The 15,497-nt window shown below is 38.2% G+C and overlaps 4 protein-coding genes across 4 annotated transcripts; 2 read left to right on the plus strand and 2 right to left on the minus strand.

Moving 5' to 3' along the window:
* The first annotated feature begins 726 nt into the window (after nt 1–726).
* Nucleotides 727–3,024, plus strand: LOC137805513 (PKS-NRPS hybrid synthetase cheA-like). The gene is made up of 4 exons (XM_068605454.1): nt 727–840; nt 1,408–1,943; nt 2,061–2,748; nt 2,800–3,024. The coding sequence occupies exons 1-4, from the start codon at nt 727–729 to the stop codon at nt 3,022–3,024; spliced, it is 1,563 nt and encodes a 520-aa protein (XP_068461555.1).
* A 426-nt stretch (nt 3,025–3,450) lies between these two features.
* Nucleotides 3,451–4,024, plus strand: LOC137805514 (uncharacterized). The gene is made up of 3 exons (XM_068605455.1): nt 3,451–3,558; nt 3,606–3,797; nt 3,878–4,024. The coding sequence occupies exons 1-3, from the start codon at nt 3,451–3,453 to the stop codon at nt 4,022–4,024; spliced, it is 447 nt and encodes a 148-aa protein (XP_068461556.1).
* Nucleotides 4,025–4,180: 156 nt separating this feature from the next.
* Nucleotides 4,181–6,003, minus strand: LOC137805516 (uncharacterized). The gene is made up of 5 exons (XM_068605456.1): nt 5,743–6,003; nt 5,449–5,638; nt 4,840–5,354; nt 4,420–4,689; nt 4,181–4,345 (listed from the first exon to the last, which is right to left on the minus strand). Exons 1-5 carry the CDS (start codon nt 6,001–6,003, stop codon nt 4,181–4,183), a joined length of 1,401 nt encoding a protein of 466 aa, XP_068461557.1.
* Nucleotides 6,004–10,629: 4,626 nt separating this feature from the next.
* LOC137807013 (protein high chlorophyll fluorescent 107) lies at nt 10,630–15,159 on the minus strand. The gene is made up of 8 exons (XM_068607426.1): nt 14,577–15,159; nt 14,338–14,481; nt 12,583–12,888; nt 12,424–12,483; nt 12,015–12,260; nt 11,537–11,647; nt 11,268–11,444; nt 10,630–11,150 (listed from the first exon to the last, which is right to left on the minus strand). Exons 1-8 carry the CDS (start codon nt 15,075–15,077, stop codon nt 10,761–10,763), a joined length of 1,935 nt encoding a protein of 644 aa, XP_068463527.1. The 5' UTR covers nt 15,078–15,159; the 3' UTR covers nt 10,630–10,760.
* Nucleotides 15,160–15,497: the final 338 nt, after the last annotated feature.

The raw sequence follows: 15,497 nt of genomic DNA on the forward strand, positions 1-15,497 counted from the left end.
AACCCATTAAAACATGTCACACGCCACAACACCACTCGTGCTCCAATCGTCGCACCGTCCAACGTCGCAAGCCTCCACGTAAAACACATCACACGCTGGAACACCACTCGCGCCGCGTTGCCAGTGCTGCCAGCCGTCGCGCACACCAGGTCAGACGCCGCAACACCGCTTGTGCTCCATCCGCCGTGCCGCCCAGTGTCGTCAGCCTCCGCGCACGTCAGATCACACACCGCAACACCGCTCGCACTCCAACCGTCGTGCCGCCCAGTGTCGCCAGCCTCCACGATCGTCAGGTCACACACCGCAACACCGCTACCGGCGTCTAGATCCGTTCAACTGCCAGCACCCCAGTCCCGCCGCTCTATGTCACCTCCGACACCCTCCTCAGTAGTATCCATTAGAATTCCAAAGATTGTTTGTTTCTCACAAAAAAAAAAAGCAAAGGAAAACAACAACAACAAGCGGCGCATCAAACCCTAATGGCGCACCAAACCCTAATGTACAAGAGGAACCCAAAACGCCCCCAAGGCCCATTTTCCTGCTGCACACCCACGACCCAGTTTCGGTTTCTTCTTCCTGCACCCCCACAATTTTAAATATTCCAACATTAACCTTGAGAAATAATTTTAAAAGGGCAACGTTCAGCACTTCCACAGTCACTGCTCATCTTCATCCTTGGGTATCAACTGTTGTGGAGGTTTTTCATAATTGTTGGGAGCAAGGCGGATGAGTACACAACGTTGCCGAAGTGTTGTTTGGGTTATAGAGGTAAGAGTTAAGGTTTTTTTTAAGGAGCACAGTGGTTATGGAAATTTCGGGATTACCGGATATCGGGATCCGGTAATATATTCTGGATTCATGAATCCGAAATTAATTAAATTATGTGTTCCGGATGAGGGGGTGTTCCGGAAGGTAAAATGTCATAATATGTTGTTCTCTGGATTTCTGAATCCGGAAGCTTAAATGTCATTACGGATGGGTTGATCCGGTATTGTATTTTGTGTTATGGATTCATGAATTCAGAATGCATCAGTTGCATTATGGATTTATGAATCCAGAATTGTTTTTTTGTGTTATGCATTCCTGAATCTGGAATAGTCTTTTTGAATTATGGATTGTTGGATCCGAAATTATTTTTTTAACTTATGGATTCATGGATCCGGAATGCAATAATTTTGTTTTATTTATTTTTATTTGTAGAAGCATGGACAGTAGTGAAGAATATGAACAAGAATTATATGATGATGTGAATGTGTGGGATGGTGATGATATTGAGAAGTCATCATCTAAATGGAAGTGATATGAATGTACAGATGCGTTTACTACAGATGAGGTAAAGTTAAGTTTGTAAAGTATGTTTAAGTTGTTTCTTAATTAGTAAATAATTTGTTATGATAACTTTTGTAGGTATTTCATACTCGGGATGAACTTCTAAAGTGGGTTAGAAAAGTTGCGTTTGACATTGGTTTTTGTATTGTGATATTGAGATCGGATACTTCAACTGGCCAACGAGGAAGGAAAACATTTGTATTATTAGGTTGTGAGAGAGGAGGTCAATACAAACGATATAAGAATGATTTACAGGTTACTGAGAGTGGAACTAGGAAATGTGGTTGTCCTTTCAGATTACGAGGGTATCCAGTAAAGAGTGGTGAAGGGTGGATATTGAAATTAATTTGTGGGTCTCATAATCATGAGTTGGCAAATACATTGGTTGGTCATCCATATGCTGGTAGGTTCACATGTAATGAGAAGTCAATGCTTATGGACATGACAGACAGTTCGGTGAAGCCTAGAAATATTTTGCTGACAATGAAAGAGCATAATGAGAAAAATGTGAGCACAATAAAGCAAGTTTATAATGCACGATATATGTACAAAAACTCAGTACGAGGTGATAGAACTGAAATGCAACAATTGATGATGTTACTTGAGCGTGATATGTATGTCCATTGGTCTAGGTTTGAAGAAGGGACGAATGTTGTGCAAGATTTATTTTGGACACACCCTGATTCAGTGAAGCTATAGAATGCCTTTAACATTGTATTGATGATGGACAGTACCTATAAAACTAATAGGTATAGGATGTCATTGTTTGAAGTTGTTGGTGTAACCTCAACGGGATTGACCTTAAGTGCTGCATTTATGTTACTCGCATCAAAACGTCATCATAACTTTGTATGGGCCCTTGAGAAGCTGAAAGGTTTGTTTTTGAGATTTGATTCATACCCGAAGGTTGTGGTTAGTGATAAAGATATTGCTCTAATGAATGCAATAAATGTTGTCTTTCCCGAAGCTGCTAATTTGTTATGTCGTTTTCACATTGATAAAAATGTTAAAGCTAAATGTAAAATGATTGTTTATCCAAAAGAGGCATGGGATCAAGTGATGGAATCTTGGGGAGCAATTGTTGATTGTGAAAATGTAGAGTCCTATGAACATCGTGTTGAGGCATTTAATGTTGTTTGTTCACCATGGCCTATATTTACTGAATATGTGATTAGTACTTGGTTAAATCCACATAAAGAAAAGTTTGTTAAGGCTTGGACGGATAAAGTCATGTACTTAGGCAACACGACAAGTAACAGGGTTGAGGCTGCACATTGGAGTTTAAAGAGGATCCTTGAGACGTCAATGGGGGACTTATGCTTTTGTTGGGAATCCATTAATAAGATGATCATCTTGCAACATAATGCAATTAAATCTTCATTTGAAAAGAGTTTGCATGTAGTGAGTCATGTCTTCAATGTAACAAGATATAAGAAATTGCTTGGCTTCGTATCAAAATATGCCTTGTAGTATATTGCAGAAGAGAGTGATCGAGTTGAATATGTTGGTTTAGATAAATCTTGTTATGGGTGCACCATTAGATCTACTCACGGCCTTCCTTGTGCTTTTGAATTGGCTTCCTTTGGTGTGGGTAGCATACCATTGCAGTCAGTGCATCTCATTTGGACACGATTAAGCTTTTTAGATATTTCAAGTGATGATACTTCAGCAGAGTTGTCCATCCAACAAGAGTGAGTTGTCATCATGAATCGGTTCAATGAGGTTGACATGGCTGGTAAGATTAACATCAAAGCCAAATTAAGTGAGATTGCCTATCTAGATAACACATCTTTATGTCCACCAAGGGAGAAAGTCAAAACAAAAGGTGCACTAAAAGGGCGTCAGAGTAAATTTGGTAGATCAACGAAGCGAATTCCTTCTTACTTTGAACATGTTGATGCCATTCTTTCACAACATGATAGTTCATCTAGTTTGAAATGTAGCAAGGGATTTATTTCGGAGACTCCTCCGACCAAATCAATACCAATGCTACAAAAATTTCCAGTGGGAATTCATCCTTACATTGTTGATATTGTTGATGTTAAGGCTGACAGTCATTGTGGCTATCGTGCGATTGGTGCATTATTGGGTATGAGAGAGGAGTCCTGAGCTATTGTACGCATGAACTTGCATAAAGAACTTTGTCAATGGCGTCAAGAATATATTGATTTGTTTGGCGGGGATGAACGATATGAATTTTTGAAAAATTCACTTCTAGTTGACCACATGGTAATTATATTCATTATGAATGATGTTACATTTTCTTCTGTTTGCAGATAAGTACAGATAAGTGGATGACAATACTAGATATGGGATACGTTATTGCAAATCGATATAATGTGATTGTTGTGTGTTTATCTCTTAAACAATCATTGACTATTTTTCCATTAAGATCCCAACCTCCAACAGATTTTAATCATCACCACATCATCTGTATTGGACATGTTCATGGAAATCATTTTGTTCAGGTTTGTTAAACTTCATTATCAATGAATTTTAGGAATCATAGAAAAACATAATTAATGAAATTGCTTACAATTTTTAACAGGTTCAGTTGCAAGAAGGTTGCCCGATTCCACCAACAGATATTTTATGGTCTACTCATTGTTATCCAATTGCCAAAACATGGTGTTCATATTATACTAGTCGGATGCAAATGTTTACACAAATTATGTCCATTAGACGACATTTATAGTTGTCTAATTATGTCACCAACAGATATAACATTCTGACTATTATAAATGCGGAAGAAGAATTGTATAATTTCATAACCAAAGTGTTCATTCATCAAATTCATAAATAATTGTAAACTAAGTTTTTGTTCACGAAATTACAAAACATAACATCATCATCATCGCTCGTGTCGTCGTCTGCGGACATACACAGACATGTCCTCAGTGGCTGATCGGGCTAGCATCAAGGCTATATGTGTCCCTTCCCATGCAGGTGAATCCTTGGTTAGATGACCATCATCTATAATCAACTGCAAGGTGGATGCTATTCTTCTACAAAGACCCTACAATTATAAACAAATTACATTAATTGCAATTGAGCATGTATTATTTAAATAAGCAAGTAATAAGTTCTTACCACTGCGGGATGCTCAGAGATAGTATAATTCTCGCCCTGACGTCGTCCATTATGGGTAATCACCGGACGTCGATCATCCTCAGCCATCTGGATGATATATGGGTGTGATATAGATCGAAACCACTCCAAATATGCAGGAACACAGGTTCCAACATCAGCTGCTAATATTGCACCCTGTACGAGGTTAGCATTATAATCTAACCATCGATGGTCGATATCAGATGTGGATGGATCGCCATGATGAACGGTGGTTGGGTGACTAGGGATACACTGTATATATCCAAATTGTCTGAGTACACGTTTAGGCAAATGCATTTGCCTACAACCCCTCAACCGAATGTACCCTGAAAATAATGAAATCCACTCAAAAGGACGCACCGCTCTATGCTCTTCATAGGGCATCAATTAAACAACACCTACACAAAGGCTATCTAATTGCATCCGAACTGAGGCAAGTGTGGACAACCTACTCTCGACCACATATTTCATACACCGCGGCTGATCCTCAACATAGTCATCCTGAAGCTGTCGGTGCCCAATAGTCGGAAAATGCTCATATATCCATGATGAAAATAACGTGACATACCCAGCTAACTGTCTAGTATTTGCATAGGAACCATCTCCCAACTGCTCATACATGTGGGTCAAAGTAGCTGCTGCCCACGAGTATCCTCCGGTGTGCCTTAAATCTACAAATAATCCCAAGTAGGATACACTCACCGACGTAGCACTCTTATCTGCAAAGATGGTGCAACCTACTAGGTGTAGCAAATATGCCCGTGCAGTAAAAGTCCATTGTCTCCTAGTACATGCGTCCTCATACATCTCCCTCAACCAGCTTAGACGCACATGTCCACCCCTACAATGACGAGTCTCAGCAGCTGCTACTCCCCGATCTACACGAAGTGAATCAACAAGTAAATCGGTCGCCACAGCTGCATCCAAGGTCGGATACATGTAGAATTGCCCCATAATTGGGAGGTGCAACAAATTCGACACATCATCCAATGTGATGGTCAACTCACCTACAGGCAGATGAAATGAATTTATCTCTGGGTGCCACCTTTCTACAAAGGCACACAACAGTCCTTTGTCTATAGCTTTCCCCAACAAGTGCAGCTAAACCTGACAACTCCACTGCAGGTAGTATCCGAGGATGAGGAGCACCCATCTTATTCATTTTTCGGCCATGAGACACCAATTTTAACTCTCCTCGATCCTAATTTAACCAACCAAAATCATATAAAATATACAATTTAATCAACGCAAATCATATCAAATTAACAAGGAACAAATATCATATTACAACATATATTTACTTACCACAACATTCCATAATTGCATGGCCACATGGGCTTCATAACCTGTCAACAGTGTCTTATCCCGTGGACCTTCGGGATAACCTTCATCTTTTACTTCAGGTGTGTCTTCATCCTCCACCTCCAATTGGGGTTCAGCTTCTTTAGGTTCAACATGTTCTGCATCTTCATGTTCAACATGTTCTTCATCTTCATTCACATGTCTTCTTCTTATTCTAACAGAGGCTGTGGGACGTAGACGATCACCTTGTGAACCTCCACCCATAGTCTTCACAATTTCTGTTCAATTACACCATTTAAAGTCACCAATATTCACCCCTAGTTGCATGATGTTGACTTTCAAAAGTATGTTTGCACACATTATCCAAAGATTCACTAAGACTTAGTTTGGAGAAAACTACGATATTCAATCATATTCTTTAATTTACACAAGGTTAGGTTTCATAATCAACATGAAACCAATAATAAAATTAACTAGCATACAAAATTAATCTTAAATATAGCCAAGCCCACTCAAGTGAGAGTACAATACTATATAATACCAAGCAAAACACTACAAAACCTTGACCCAATACAATTGTTGTTTAGTAATTCAAGTAACACAAACACAAACAACAACTCATTATTCCGGACACATCAATCCGGTACAATACCAGATCCAAAAATTCGGCAGTTTACCGAATCCATAAATTCGGAAGCTTACCGGATCCATAAATTCGGAAGCTTACCGGATCCCGAAATCCAGAACATTCTCGGAATCATAAATTCGGGATTCTATCGGATGCATCAGTTCGGAATGTGAAAAAATGATTACAGAAACATAAATCCATGGAAAAAACGGATGTCTAAATCCGAAAACAGAAAAATTTACTTACCTTTGCCAAGAGAAGGAAGAAGAAGCCTCACCAAAAAGGATTATGTGAGATTCAAAGGAGAAGAGGAAGAGGAATGTGGAGGTGCCGCCGCTGCTATGGAAGAGGAAGAAAATTGTCTGCGTAAAAATAAGAACATCAACGCTGCCTTCATTTTAGGGTATTTTAGATTAGGGATATGTTTGGAATTTTAAAAACTAATAGGGTGATTTAGTCTTTGTATAAGAGTGTGGGGGTCCAGGAAGAAAAAAGTGGGGGTGCAGGAAGAAACAACCCCTAGTTTCCTGCTGCACCCTTCCACGAAGTTTCTTGTTTCACTCCCCACGACCCAATTTCCTGTTGCACTCCCGCGACCCAATTTCTTGCTGCAACCCCCACGACCCAGTTTATTGCTGCACACCCCCACGACCCAGTTTCCTACTGCACCTCCGACCCAGTTTCCTGCTGCACTCCCCACGCCCAATTGTACTTAAGACTACTCTTTGAGGACAAAGTGTTTTCTGGGGCGAATAATAATGTTAGGATAGGCCCAAGCATACAAGTCCAACAAACTATGTTAACCTAAATCTCACATATATAAGTGAGAGATTCTGGAAATAAAGGAGAAGAATAAATGTTTATAGTTAACCCTAATTTAATAGTATTCTGTAGGCATAGCCTTTGTTAATCATAGAATAGGTAGTTGCAGTTCTGGTGTTCTATCAATTGGTTCTTTCATTGAGAGTTATGCCTCCATAAACTCAATCAAAAGATCTAAAAGAAAGAATAAACACCATCAAAGAGTGTGTTTCGGCTATTGAAGAAATCCTACATCGCCTACGCCTCAACCGTCGCGCCGCCCAGCACCACTTGCCTTCGCGCACGCCCCAACAGCGCCTGCGCCCCAACCGCCGCACTACTTAGTGCCGCCAGCCTCCGCGTGCACGAGGACACAAGCCGCAACAACGTTCATGCCCCAACTGTCGCGCAACCCAGTGTCGCCAACCTCCGTGCACACCGGGCTCCACTTCGTTCAATTTCCAGCACCTTAGCCGCCATCGTCGTGCCTCCCAATGTCGCCTGCAACTACACTGCCCACATCCACTCCAATTTTTGCGTCCCTCTCCTTCATCCCCTTAAAACACCAAGGATTATTTCTTCAAAAAAAAAGCAACAGCAGTGGCGTCACCCTCCCCTCCTAAACCTAATTTTCAAATGACACCCTCCACTACAAACCCTAATTCCCCAAACGACACCATCCACTGTAAACCTCAAACAATAGGCGCCACAAACCAACCCTAGCAGTCCAAAACGCCCCCAAGGCCCATTTTCCTGCTGCACACCCCACGACCCAGTGTCCTACTGCAACCCCCCATGACCCAGTTTCTTGCTACACGCCTCACGACCCAGTTTCCTGCTGCACCTCCCATGGTCCAATTTTCTGTTGCACCCCCACGACCCAGTTCATGTTGCACCCCTGTGGCTCAATTGCACTTGAGACTTCACTTTGAGGACAAAGAGTTTTTTGGGGTGTATAGTAATGTTAGGATAAGTCCAATAGTATACTAGCCCAACAAACTATGTTAACCTAAATCTCACATATATAAGTGAGAGATTATGGAAATAAAATAAAAGAAGAAAAGTTTATAGTTCACCCTAGTTTTCTAATCTTAGTATTATGTAGCTCATAGACATAATTAATAATAGAATAGATAGTTGTAATTACTACTGTTCTATCAATGGTGCTTTCATTGCATACCATGCCTCCCAAAACTCAATCAAAATACTTAAAAGAAATATCAAACTCTATCCAAGAGTGTTTATCGGCCATTAAAGAAATATCACACCACTTGCGTCTCAACCGCCACACCGTCCAGCAACGCAAGCCTCTGCGAAAAACACGTCACATGCCGCAACACCGTCGCGCTCCAATCCTCACGTCGCCCAGTGCCACCAGTCACCGCGCACACCAGGTCAGACGCCGCAACACCGCTCGTGCTCCAACCATCGTAACGCCTGATGCCGCCAGCCTCCGCGCATGTTAGGTCACACACCGCTACCGACGTCTAGATCCGTTCAACTGCCAGCACCCCAGCTGCCTTCGCGCCTTTCAATGTCACCTCCAACACCCTCCTCCGTCATATCCATTAGAACACCAAAGATTGTTTGTTTCTCACAAAAAAGAAAGAAAGAAGCAAAACAGAACAATAGGAGCAAGCGGCGCACCAAACCCTAATGGTGCACCAAACCATAATGCACAAGAGGAACCCAAAACGCCCCCAAGACCCATTTTCCTGCTGCACCCCCGCAACCCAGTTTCCTTCTGCACCCCCCACTACCCAGTTTCTTGCTGCACCCCCCGACCCAGTTTCCTGCTGCAACCCCCGACCCAGTTTCTGCTGCACCTCTGCGGTCCAATTGTACTTAAGATTACACTTTGTGGACAAAGTGTTTTCTAGGACGGATAATAATGTTAGGATAGACCCAAGCATATAGGTCCAACAAACTATGTTGACCTAAATCTCACATATACAAGTGAGAGATTCTGGAAATAAAGGAGAAGAAGAAAAGTTTATAGTTAACCTTTGTTAATCATAGAATAGGTAGCTCCAATTATGGTGTTCTATAAAATTTTGTATTTCTTAGATTGAATTGATGAATGTGAAGGGTGATTATATAACCTAAGTGTAATATAGTGCGTATTTGAAGTAAAAAAACATTAAGTAAATGAGTATTCATATTTTACTAATATAATAAATTACATAAATTATAAATTAAAATATTAGGATGATAAAATATTAAATTTTTTTTGCTATAATACGTGTAAGGAACTATCCTGAATGCTTACGAGTAACCCTTTGAGGAGTATAATCCATAGTTGAATCAAATATTAGACTTTCGTGTATATTTTTAAACAATTATTTTTCAAAAATAGTCTAATTGTTTTTTTTTTTCAATTTCTAAAAGTTTTAAATAAAGTTGAAAATTTTATTAATAATTAAATTATTACAGTTTTTACATGTAATGTAATATTTTAAGTATAATGTAAGAATTAAATTTCATTAGTTTATATGGTGAATATCTATCTCAATTTCACTTATGTGGTTTGTATAGATGATGTTTTCATAAATTCTAAATCTATCTATGTATATACTTTATTTTGTAAATTTGTTAAAATATTTTAAAATTAACTATTGAAGATTGATTTCAATTAAATATAATTTTATAAATTATCCTAAAGATTTTATTAAAATAAAATAATATACATATCATTGGTTATTTCTATAAAAAAATTATAAACACGTGTTATATGCTTTTCACAAAATAAGTCTAAATAAACTATAAACATGTAAGGTCTCCGAACCCAGCTCAAATCTGAACTTTACTTAAACATCACGACAAATAAAGTACCCAGATATTAAATAACATAATATAATGTAAATTAATTAATTAGTTATATACTAACAAAAATGCACCAATAATATTTTTTTCCTTGAAATTCAAAGCTCATTTCAGCTACTGAATTGGAACGTCCAAATTGTACAAAATGACATTTTGTCATTTTAAAGTTCGTCTAAAACTTATATGGGATTTCCCAAATTTCGAATATATTTTTGTTTTGGTAAATTGTCAAAATGTATTTGTTATATACAAAATGAGTATTTCTTTATCTTTCAACATTATTTTCTCTTTCAATTTGAGCCTTTGAATTAATTAGTATTCACTTTAATTGTGTATCTGTTTTTTTAGCTTAATTTATTTTATTAACTGGCAGATTTCTTTCAATTAACTGTAAAGTTTTTTTTGGGTCAATTTTGATGGTGTTTATCACAATAAATTATGAACTGAAAAAAGTTGAAACAACAATAATAAAGAGATAGAGTACCAAAACAAAAGTTTAAAGGCTATAGTACTGTTTGTTTTACAGAACTTTAACAGTGATTTAATCTTTGCTATAAGATCCTCCATTAAAGATAGAGAAAGTTGGAGGTTTATGAAATTTAGGAGATATCTAGACTAGAATTGATTAAAAAAAATAATTGAGAAATTAGTATATTTTGTATTGTATTAAAAAATGTTTGTGTTCTAATGCCATGTTGAACACAAGGCAAAACACCTCTCATGCCATGGTGATTCTATTAAAATAAAATAAATTTTTACAAGACAAGACCTAAACAACATTTCTTTGGACTTGGAGTTTAGCAATTCTGTTATTTGGTCGCCATATCCTTCTACCAGATGGAATTCTCTTGTCAGAAGAAATTTTGGGTGCTTCCAACTGAACTTCCAGATTGGAGGAATCTAAGGATAGTCTTTTCATAATGAAAGCATCTAAATCGAAGTCACTTTCACCATCTGCATCATCCTCATCATCATTGTCGTCGTCACTGGAAAAATCGCCTCTGTTTTTATTTGTTCCCGCAGTATTTCTCAAAGAATTAAACGGCATGTTGTAGGAATTTGGGCTGAGTTTGAGGAGCGTCTTTAAACTGTCAATGGCCGGGTCTAAAATATCTAAGAATCCCATAACCCATGTAGCATCATCTACAACTTCTGTTCGCTGTACCATGCAACAAATAAAATTTACAAGAATTAAATTATGTGTCAAGTAGAAATTGGTCTGAGATTATAATGGTCCTTGGATCATGAAATATTTCTTCCAATATATGACAGTTACCTGTTGGAAATAGAGATTACGAATCTCTTCAGCACGCACAGAGTTTCCTTGTTCTTCCTCCATTGATGCCCAAGTCATCCATGTGACGTAACTCTGAGAATTTATATTCAGCGAGGATTTAAATAACCTACGTGCAGCTGAAAGATTGCCAACCCTCTGTTCCAGAACACCCCAAGCCTGCTTGGAGAAAATAGTCACACCAAGTGATGATTACTAAGCTATGTAAAGACTCAAGTTGTAACAAGATTTATTATATGCATGCGTGTCACCTGAAGACATCTGGCAGCAGTTTCACTGTTCTGATCAATTGATAGTGTTTTTTGGTAGAATTCTCTGGCTTTATTCATGTTTCCTTCCTTCCATTCCATCCAACCCCAAGCCTACATTATGCAATAAAATAAAAATCATGATTCATGAACTTTAAATCTAACTCAACCTTATAAAAACAGCTTATAATGTGAAGTTTGCATCCACTTATGTATTATGAAATGTTTTTATCTTTAGTCGATGTGGGATTTTCGACAAGATGATGAGGATAGTAAGAAGAATGCCATGATAAATATATGACACTAATTCAAATCAAATAGAAGTGGCATATTCTGACTTTCTAAAATATCTGACTTTCTGCTAGTCAGCAGAGATTCTTCATCATGTCAAAATTAGTTCACAGAAGATTATAAAAAGAAAGGAATGAAAAACTGGGTAATGATATTTAAGATAAATTATCCAAGAGAAGAAATTTCTTACAAACCAAACAGGTTGGTGCCTTGGATTCAATTCTGACGCTCTCCTGAACAAAATCCGTGCAAGGTTTGCAGTTGAGTGTTGGTATTCTAATAAAGCAAGAGATTGAAGTAGAACAGCATCCCTCGGATTTAGAGTGTGGCCTATCATTAAAAGTTTTCTTCCCTTGTCAATGTTGCCAAGGTTTGCTTCAAAAACGCCCCATACATGCCAAGCAAACCTATTTTTAGGACTAGCATGTACTGCTTTCTATAAAACAAAATAGAATAACACACACATAAGTCACGCAATGACAGAAAAATATCCCAACACCTAATGTGTATATAGTCTGTCTAGTTCAACCAATGAGATGAATCAGAAGGAAAAAAAAAAAAAACAGAAAAGAAGAGGAACTTGTAATGTTAAATAGAACCTCAAACAATTTCCTAGCAGCACGGTAGTTTTCCTGTTCCACCTCCATTTGTGCCCAACTCTATTTTAGAAAGAATAAATATGATTTGATGAGATAACTAACAAGCAGTACATAGAAGTTTACTTGAGAAACGATATCCCTGAGATAAGCATGACTTACAAGCCAACTAGCACAGCTATTAGGATTACACTTTATGGCCTGATTGAATAAATAGCGAGCCTGCTGATATCTTTTTGCTCTAGCTTCAAGCAGTGCAAGTGTTTGGTATATGTACTCATTCTGTCCACCATATTGAAGACCTTTACCGAGTAGACTCCTTGCCTTCTTTATATTTCCCTGCTTTAACTCTAGAACTGCCCATCCATGCCAAGCAGCAACATGCTTCTTATCAGCAACCGTGGCAGCATCAAACAACTCTCTTGCTCTCCTGATATTTCCCATTTGCATTTCAAGAACAGCCCAGCACTGTCCAAAGAGAACTTCCACTTATTAACTTCAGAGGTTAAAATACAACGTATCAGAGTATTGTTGGGAACAATCACTCCCATTCCTAATATTATTTTTAGCAGCTGAAAATAATCTGTCAGGTTCAGTACATGCCTCAAAGGAAATATGCATGCCAGGCCAGGTAAAATATAGTCACATCTATGCCCATCTGTGATTTTAAATAAGATGAAGGGGCATTTTTAAACATGATGAGATTTAATGTTGGTAATTTATTATCAACTAAGTAAAAAACTTGATCGAATATTAAATATAGATAAGGTCAGAGGTAACATGCATCACTCTGATCTTTAACAATTGACTCGTGTCTAATGTGCATGGGCCTATTTGGGAGAACTTCTAAGAAAGAAAAAATGAAATAATTCTCTTATATTAGTTTCTCTAAAAGATGAATTTAAACTAATCCATAAAAGAACTTTAGCTAACAAAGAAGTCAGGCCTGTAGAACAATTTATGCAAGCAGACTCTTTGAAGAGGACGTTCATTTATCCAGGGTCTCCAGATTTGAGAAACCCACAACATAATCTTTTGGAGAAAGTACACTATGAAAACCTGGCTAATGAATTTGCTTCAAAAAGTGCTAGAAGGATAACTCGTTTTACGTTTAAGGTTGTTTTAATTTGATATTCTATTTGGATGTTATTATCAATGTAAATAAAGTAGTTTGAAAGTTTTTGTACTTTATTTTGTAAAAATGCAATCATATTATAATATTTTGAAATATTAAATTAAGCCTTTATTTTCAAATATAAAGAAGTGGAAGGGCTCAATTTCCAGTATTAGAACAGGACCTCTAAAAAATTTAAGACAGCTCTGGACGAAGTCTACTTCACTTTCCCTTTTCATTTTATTCTCTTAGAAATGCTTATAAAGAAGTTTACCCATTTAGAGCCTAATTCAAAGTTCCAATACCGTATTAAGAAGAGTATTTTAAGTCTTCAATCTTATAAAACCAGCATATGACATTTATATACTATGAAGAGTATTTTAAGTCTTCAATCTTATAAAACCAGCATATAACATTTATATACTATATGACATGTTCTTATCTCTTATCAGGATCTGAACAAATTTAATGTAACTTGCACCTGACACTCTCACTAAACCGCATTCCTAAAGAGGGAGAAATGGGATCCAACCATGATTCCTCCTCGTGTCTCATCTTCATACCTTCGTGTTCATAATGATGGTGTGGATAAATAGGTTTTACTACTAAACCAGAAAAATACCTTGATCCAAATCCGGTTAAATTTAGATGCTATGAATTATCATAGGAGAATTGCAAGCACTATAAAACTATGTCCGGAATTCTAAATTTTTAACACACTCTCTAGTAGTCTCTAAATTCTTACCTTGATATTGAATTAAAGTTTGGTGATCACCACATGCAAAACACACTTGAACACTAACCTGCCAAATGTAGGCATTTTCACCCTGCGTAGCCTGGCAACCCTTCTCGTATATCTCTCTGGCTGCACCTGTTTTCGATTGCTTGCTCAAAATCTTTCCAAGTACCACGTAAGGTCGACCATCTTCTGGCCAAAAGCTTATACACTTCCATTCCCATTCAAAACCATCACAAAGAAATTGGCAACATTTCCACAGAAACAAATTAGTAACTTTAAAAAGGGAAAAACGTGACACCACACCTTTTGCAGCAAGGCCTCTGCTTCTTCATATTGAAAGCTTCTTCTAGCTATAAGTTTTGCCCTGTATAACGCCAAGTCCAAATTCACTGTGAGGGGTCTCTCTTTCGATTCCATCCTCGCAGGTTCAAACATGGGCATCTTCTTCGCGAATCTCGCCAGCCCCGCGTCGATCGCCGAAGCCTTCGCGTCACCACCGTTTTCCGCCTCATTCTCCTCCTCTTCCTCCTCTTGGCTGGAAAAATCTGTCACCGGCCGGCGAACCACAAGGACTTCCTCGGAGCCCGAGTCTTCGGGTGAAACTGCATTGCTTGAATTCTGTTCCGATGAAAGGGCACTTTTGTCCAGCACCGTGGTATACGAGGAGGACGAGTCACTGAGAGAGCAACACGGAGCATGTGAGTGTAGGGGCAAAATGGGTACTTTATGTGTGAGCTTGAAGATGTTCTTGGACTGAGTTACGAAAGCGAAAGTGGAAGAGGAAGAGGAAGGGAGGGCGTTCATTTCTGGTTAACGGACTAAACTGTTTCGTGTTTTCTACGTAGAGACCAATTGTTGAAGAAGAAGAGTGAGGGGAATTACCGTTATTACCCTCGATTGGAGTCATTGTTCATTGGAATTTTGTGATTCAAGTGGAAGGGTAGTTTGGTAGTTGTACATGCTACGTGTCAGTGGACTGAAATTATCCACGTAACTACGTGGCTTATGTGGCTGAGGCCTTCATCCTTAATGCAGATTTTAGTCACACGTGTGAGTTCGTGATTGGCATGTGTGGTCGGGTTCCTGATTTTACAAACGTTGATATATCATAAACGATTAATAAACGGGAGAATATTTGTCCTAAACATTTTTCGCTTGGAAAAAAAGTTTATTTTACATAGTTTTTTTTATCTTACTTTCGCTTTAAAACTTTCTTTAATAATA

Source organism: Phaseolus vulgaris, chromosome 3 (genome assembly GCF_000499845.2).
Source record: "Phaseolus vulgaris cultivar G19833 chromosome 3, P. vulgaris v2.0, whole genome shotgun sequence".
In the NCBI taxonomy this organism is placed as follows: Eukaryota; Viridiplantae; Streptophyta; class Magnoliopsida; order Fabales; family Fabaceae; genus Phaseolus; species Phaseolus vulgaris.

Excerpts from the sequence above, each read along its gene's own strand:
- LOC137807013 (XM_068607426.1), bottom strand. The coding sequence starts at position 15,077 with ATGAACGCCCTCCCTTCCTCTTCCTCTTCCACTTTCGCTTTCGTAACT. Across the intron at positions 12,889-14,337 it reads AAAATGCCTACATTTGGCAG|TGCTGGGCTGTTCTTGAAAT; the intron begins GTTAGTGTTCAA and ends CTCTTTGGACAG. Across the intron at positions 11,151-11,267 it reads GTAATCTCTATTTCCAACAG|CGAACAGAAGTTGTAGATGA; the intron begins GTAACTGTCATA and ends TGCATGGTACAG.
- LOC137805516 (XM_068605456.1), bottom strand. The coding sequence starts at position 6,003 with ATGGGTGGAGGTTCACAAGGTGATCGTCTACGTCCCACAGCCTCTGTT. Across the intron at positions 5,355-5,448 it reads TAAATTCATTTCATCTGCCT|CTGTGGCGACCGATTTACTT; the intron begins GTAGGTGAGTTG and ends CCTTGGATGCAG. Across the intron at positions 4,690-4,839 it reads TGCAATTAGATAGCCTTTGT|TGTATCCCTAGTCACCCAAC; the intron begins GTAGGTGTTGTT and ends GGATATATACAG.
- LOC137805513 (XM_068605454.1), top strand. The coding sequence starts at position 727 with ATGAGTACACAACGTTGCCGAAGTGTTGTTTGGGTTATAGAGGTAAGA. Across the intron at positions 841-1,407 it reads TTACCGGATATCGGGATCCG|GTATTTCATACTCGGGATGA; the intron begins GTAATATATTCT and ends TAACTTTTGTAG. Across the intron at positions 2,749-2,799 it reads TAGTGAGTCATGTCTTCAAT|TATATTGCAGAAGAGAGTGA; the intron begins GTAACAAGATAT and ends TATGCCTTGTAG.
- LOC137805514 (XM_068605455.1), top strand. The coding sequence starts at position 3,451 with ATGAACTTGCATAAAGAACTTTGTCAATGGCGTCAAGAATATATTGAT. Across the intron at positions 3,559-3,605 it reads CACTTCTAGTTGACCACATG|ATAAGTACAGATAAGTGGAT; the intron begins GTAATTATATTC and ends TTCTGTTTGCAG. Across the intron at positions 3,798-3,877 it reads ATGGAAATCATTTTGTTCAG|GTTCAGTTGCAAGAAGGTTG; the intron begins GTTTGTTAAACT and ends AATTTTTAACAG.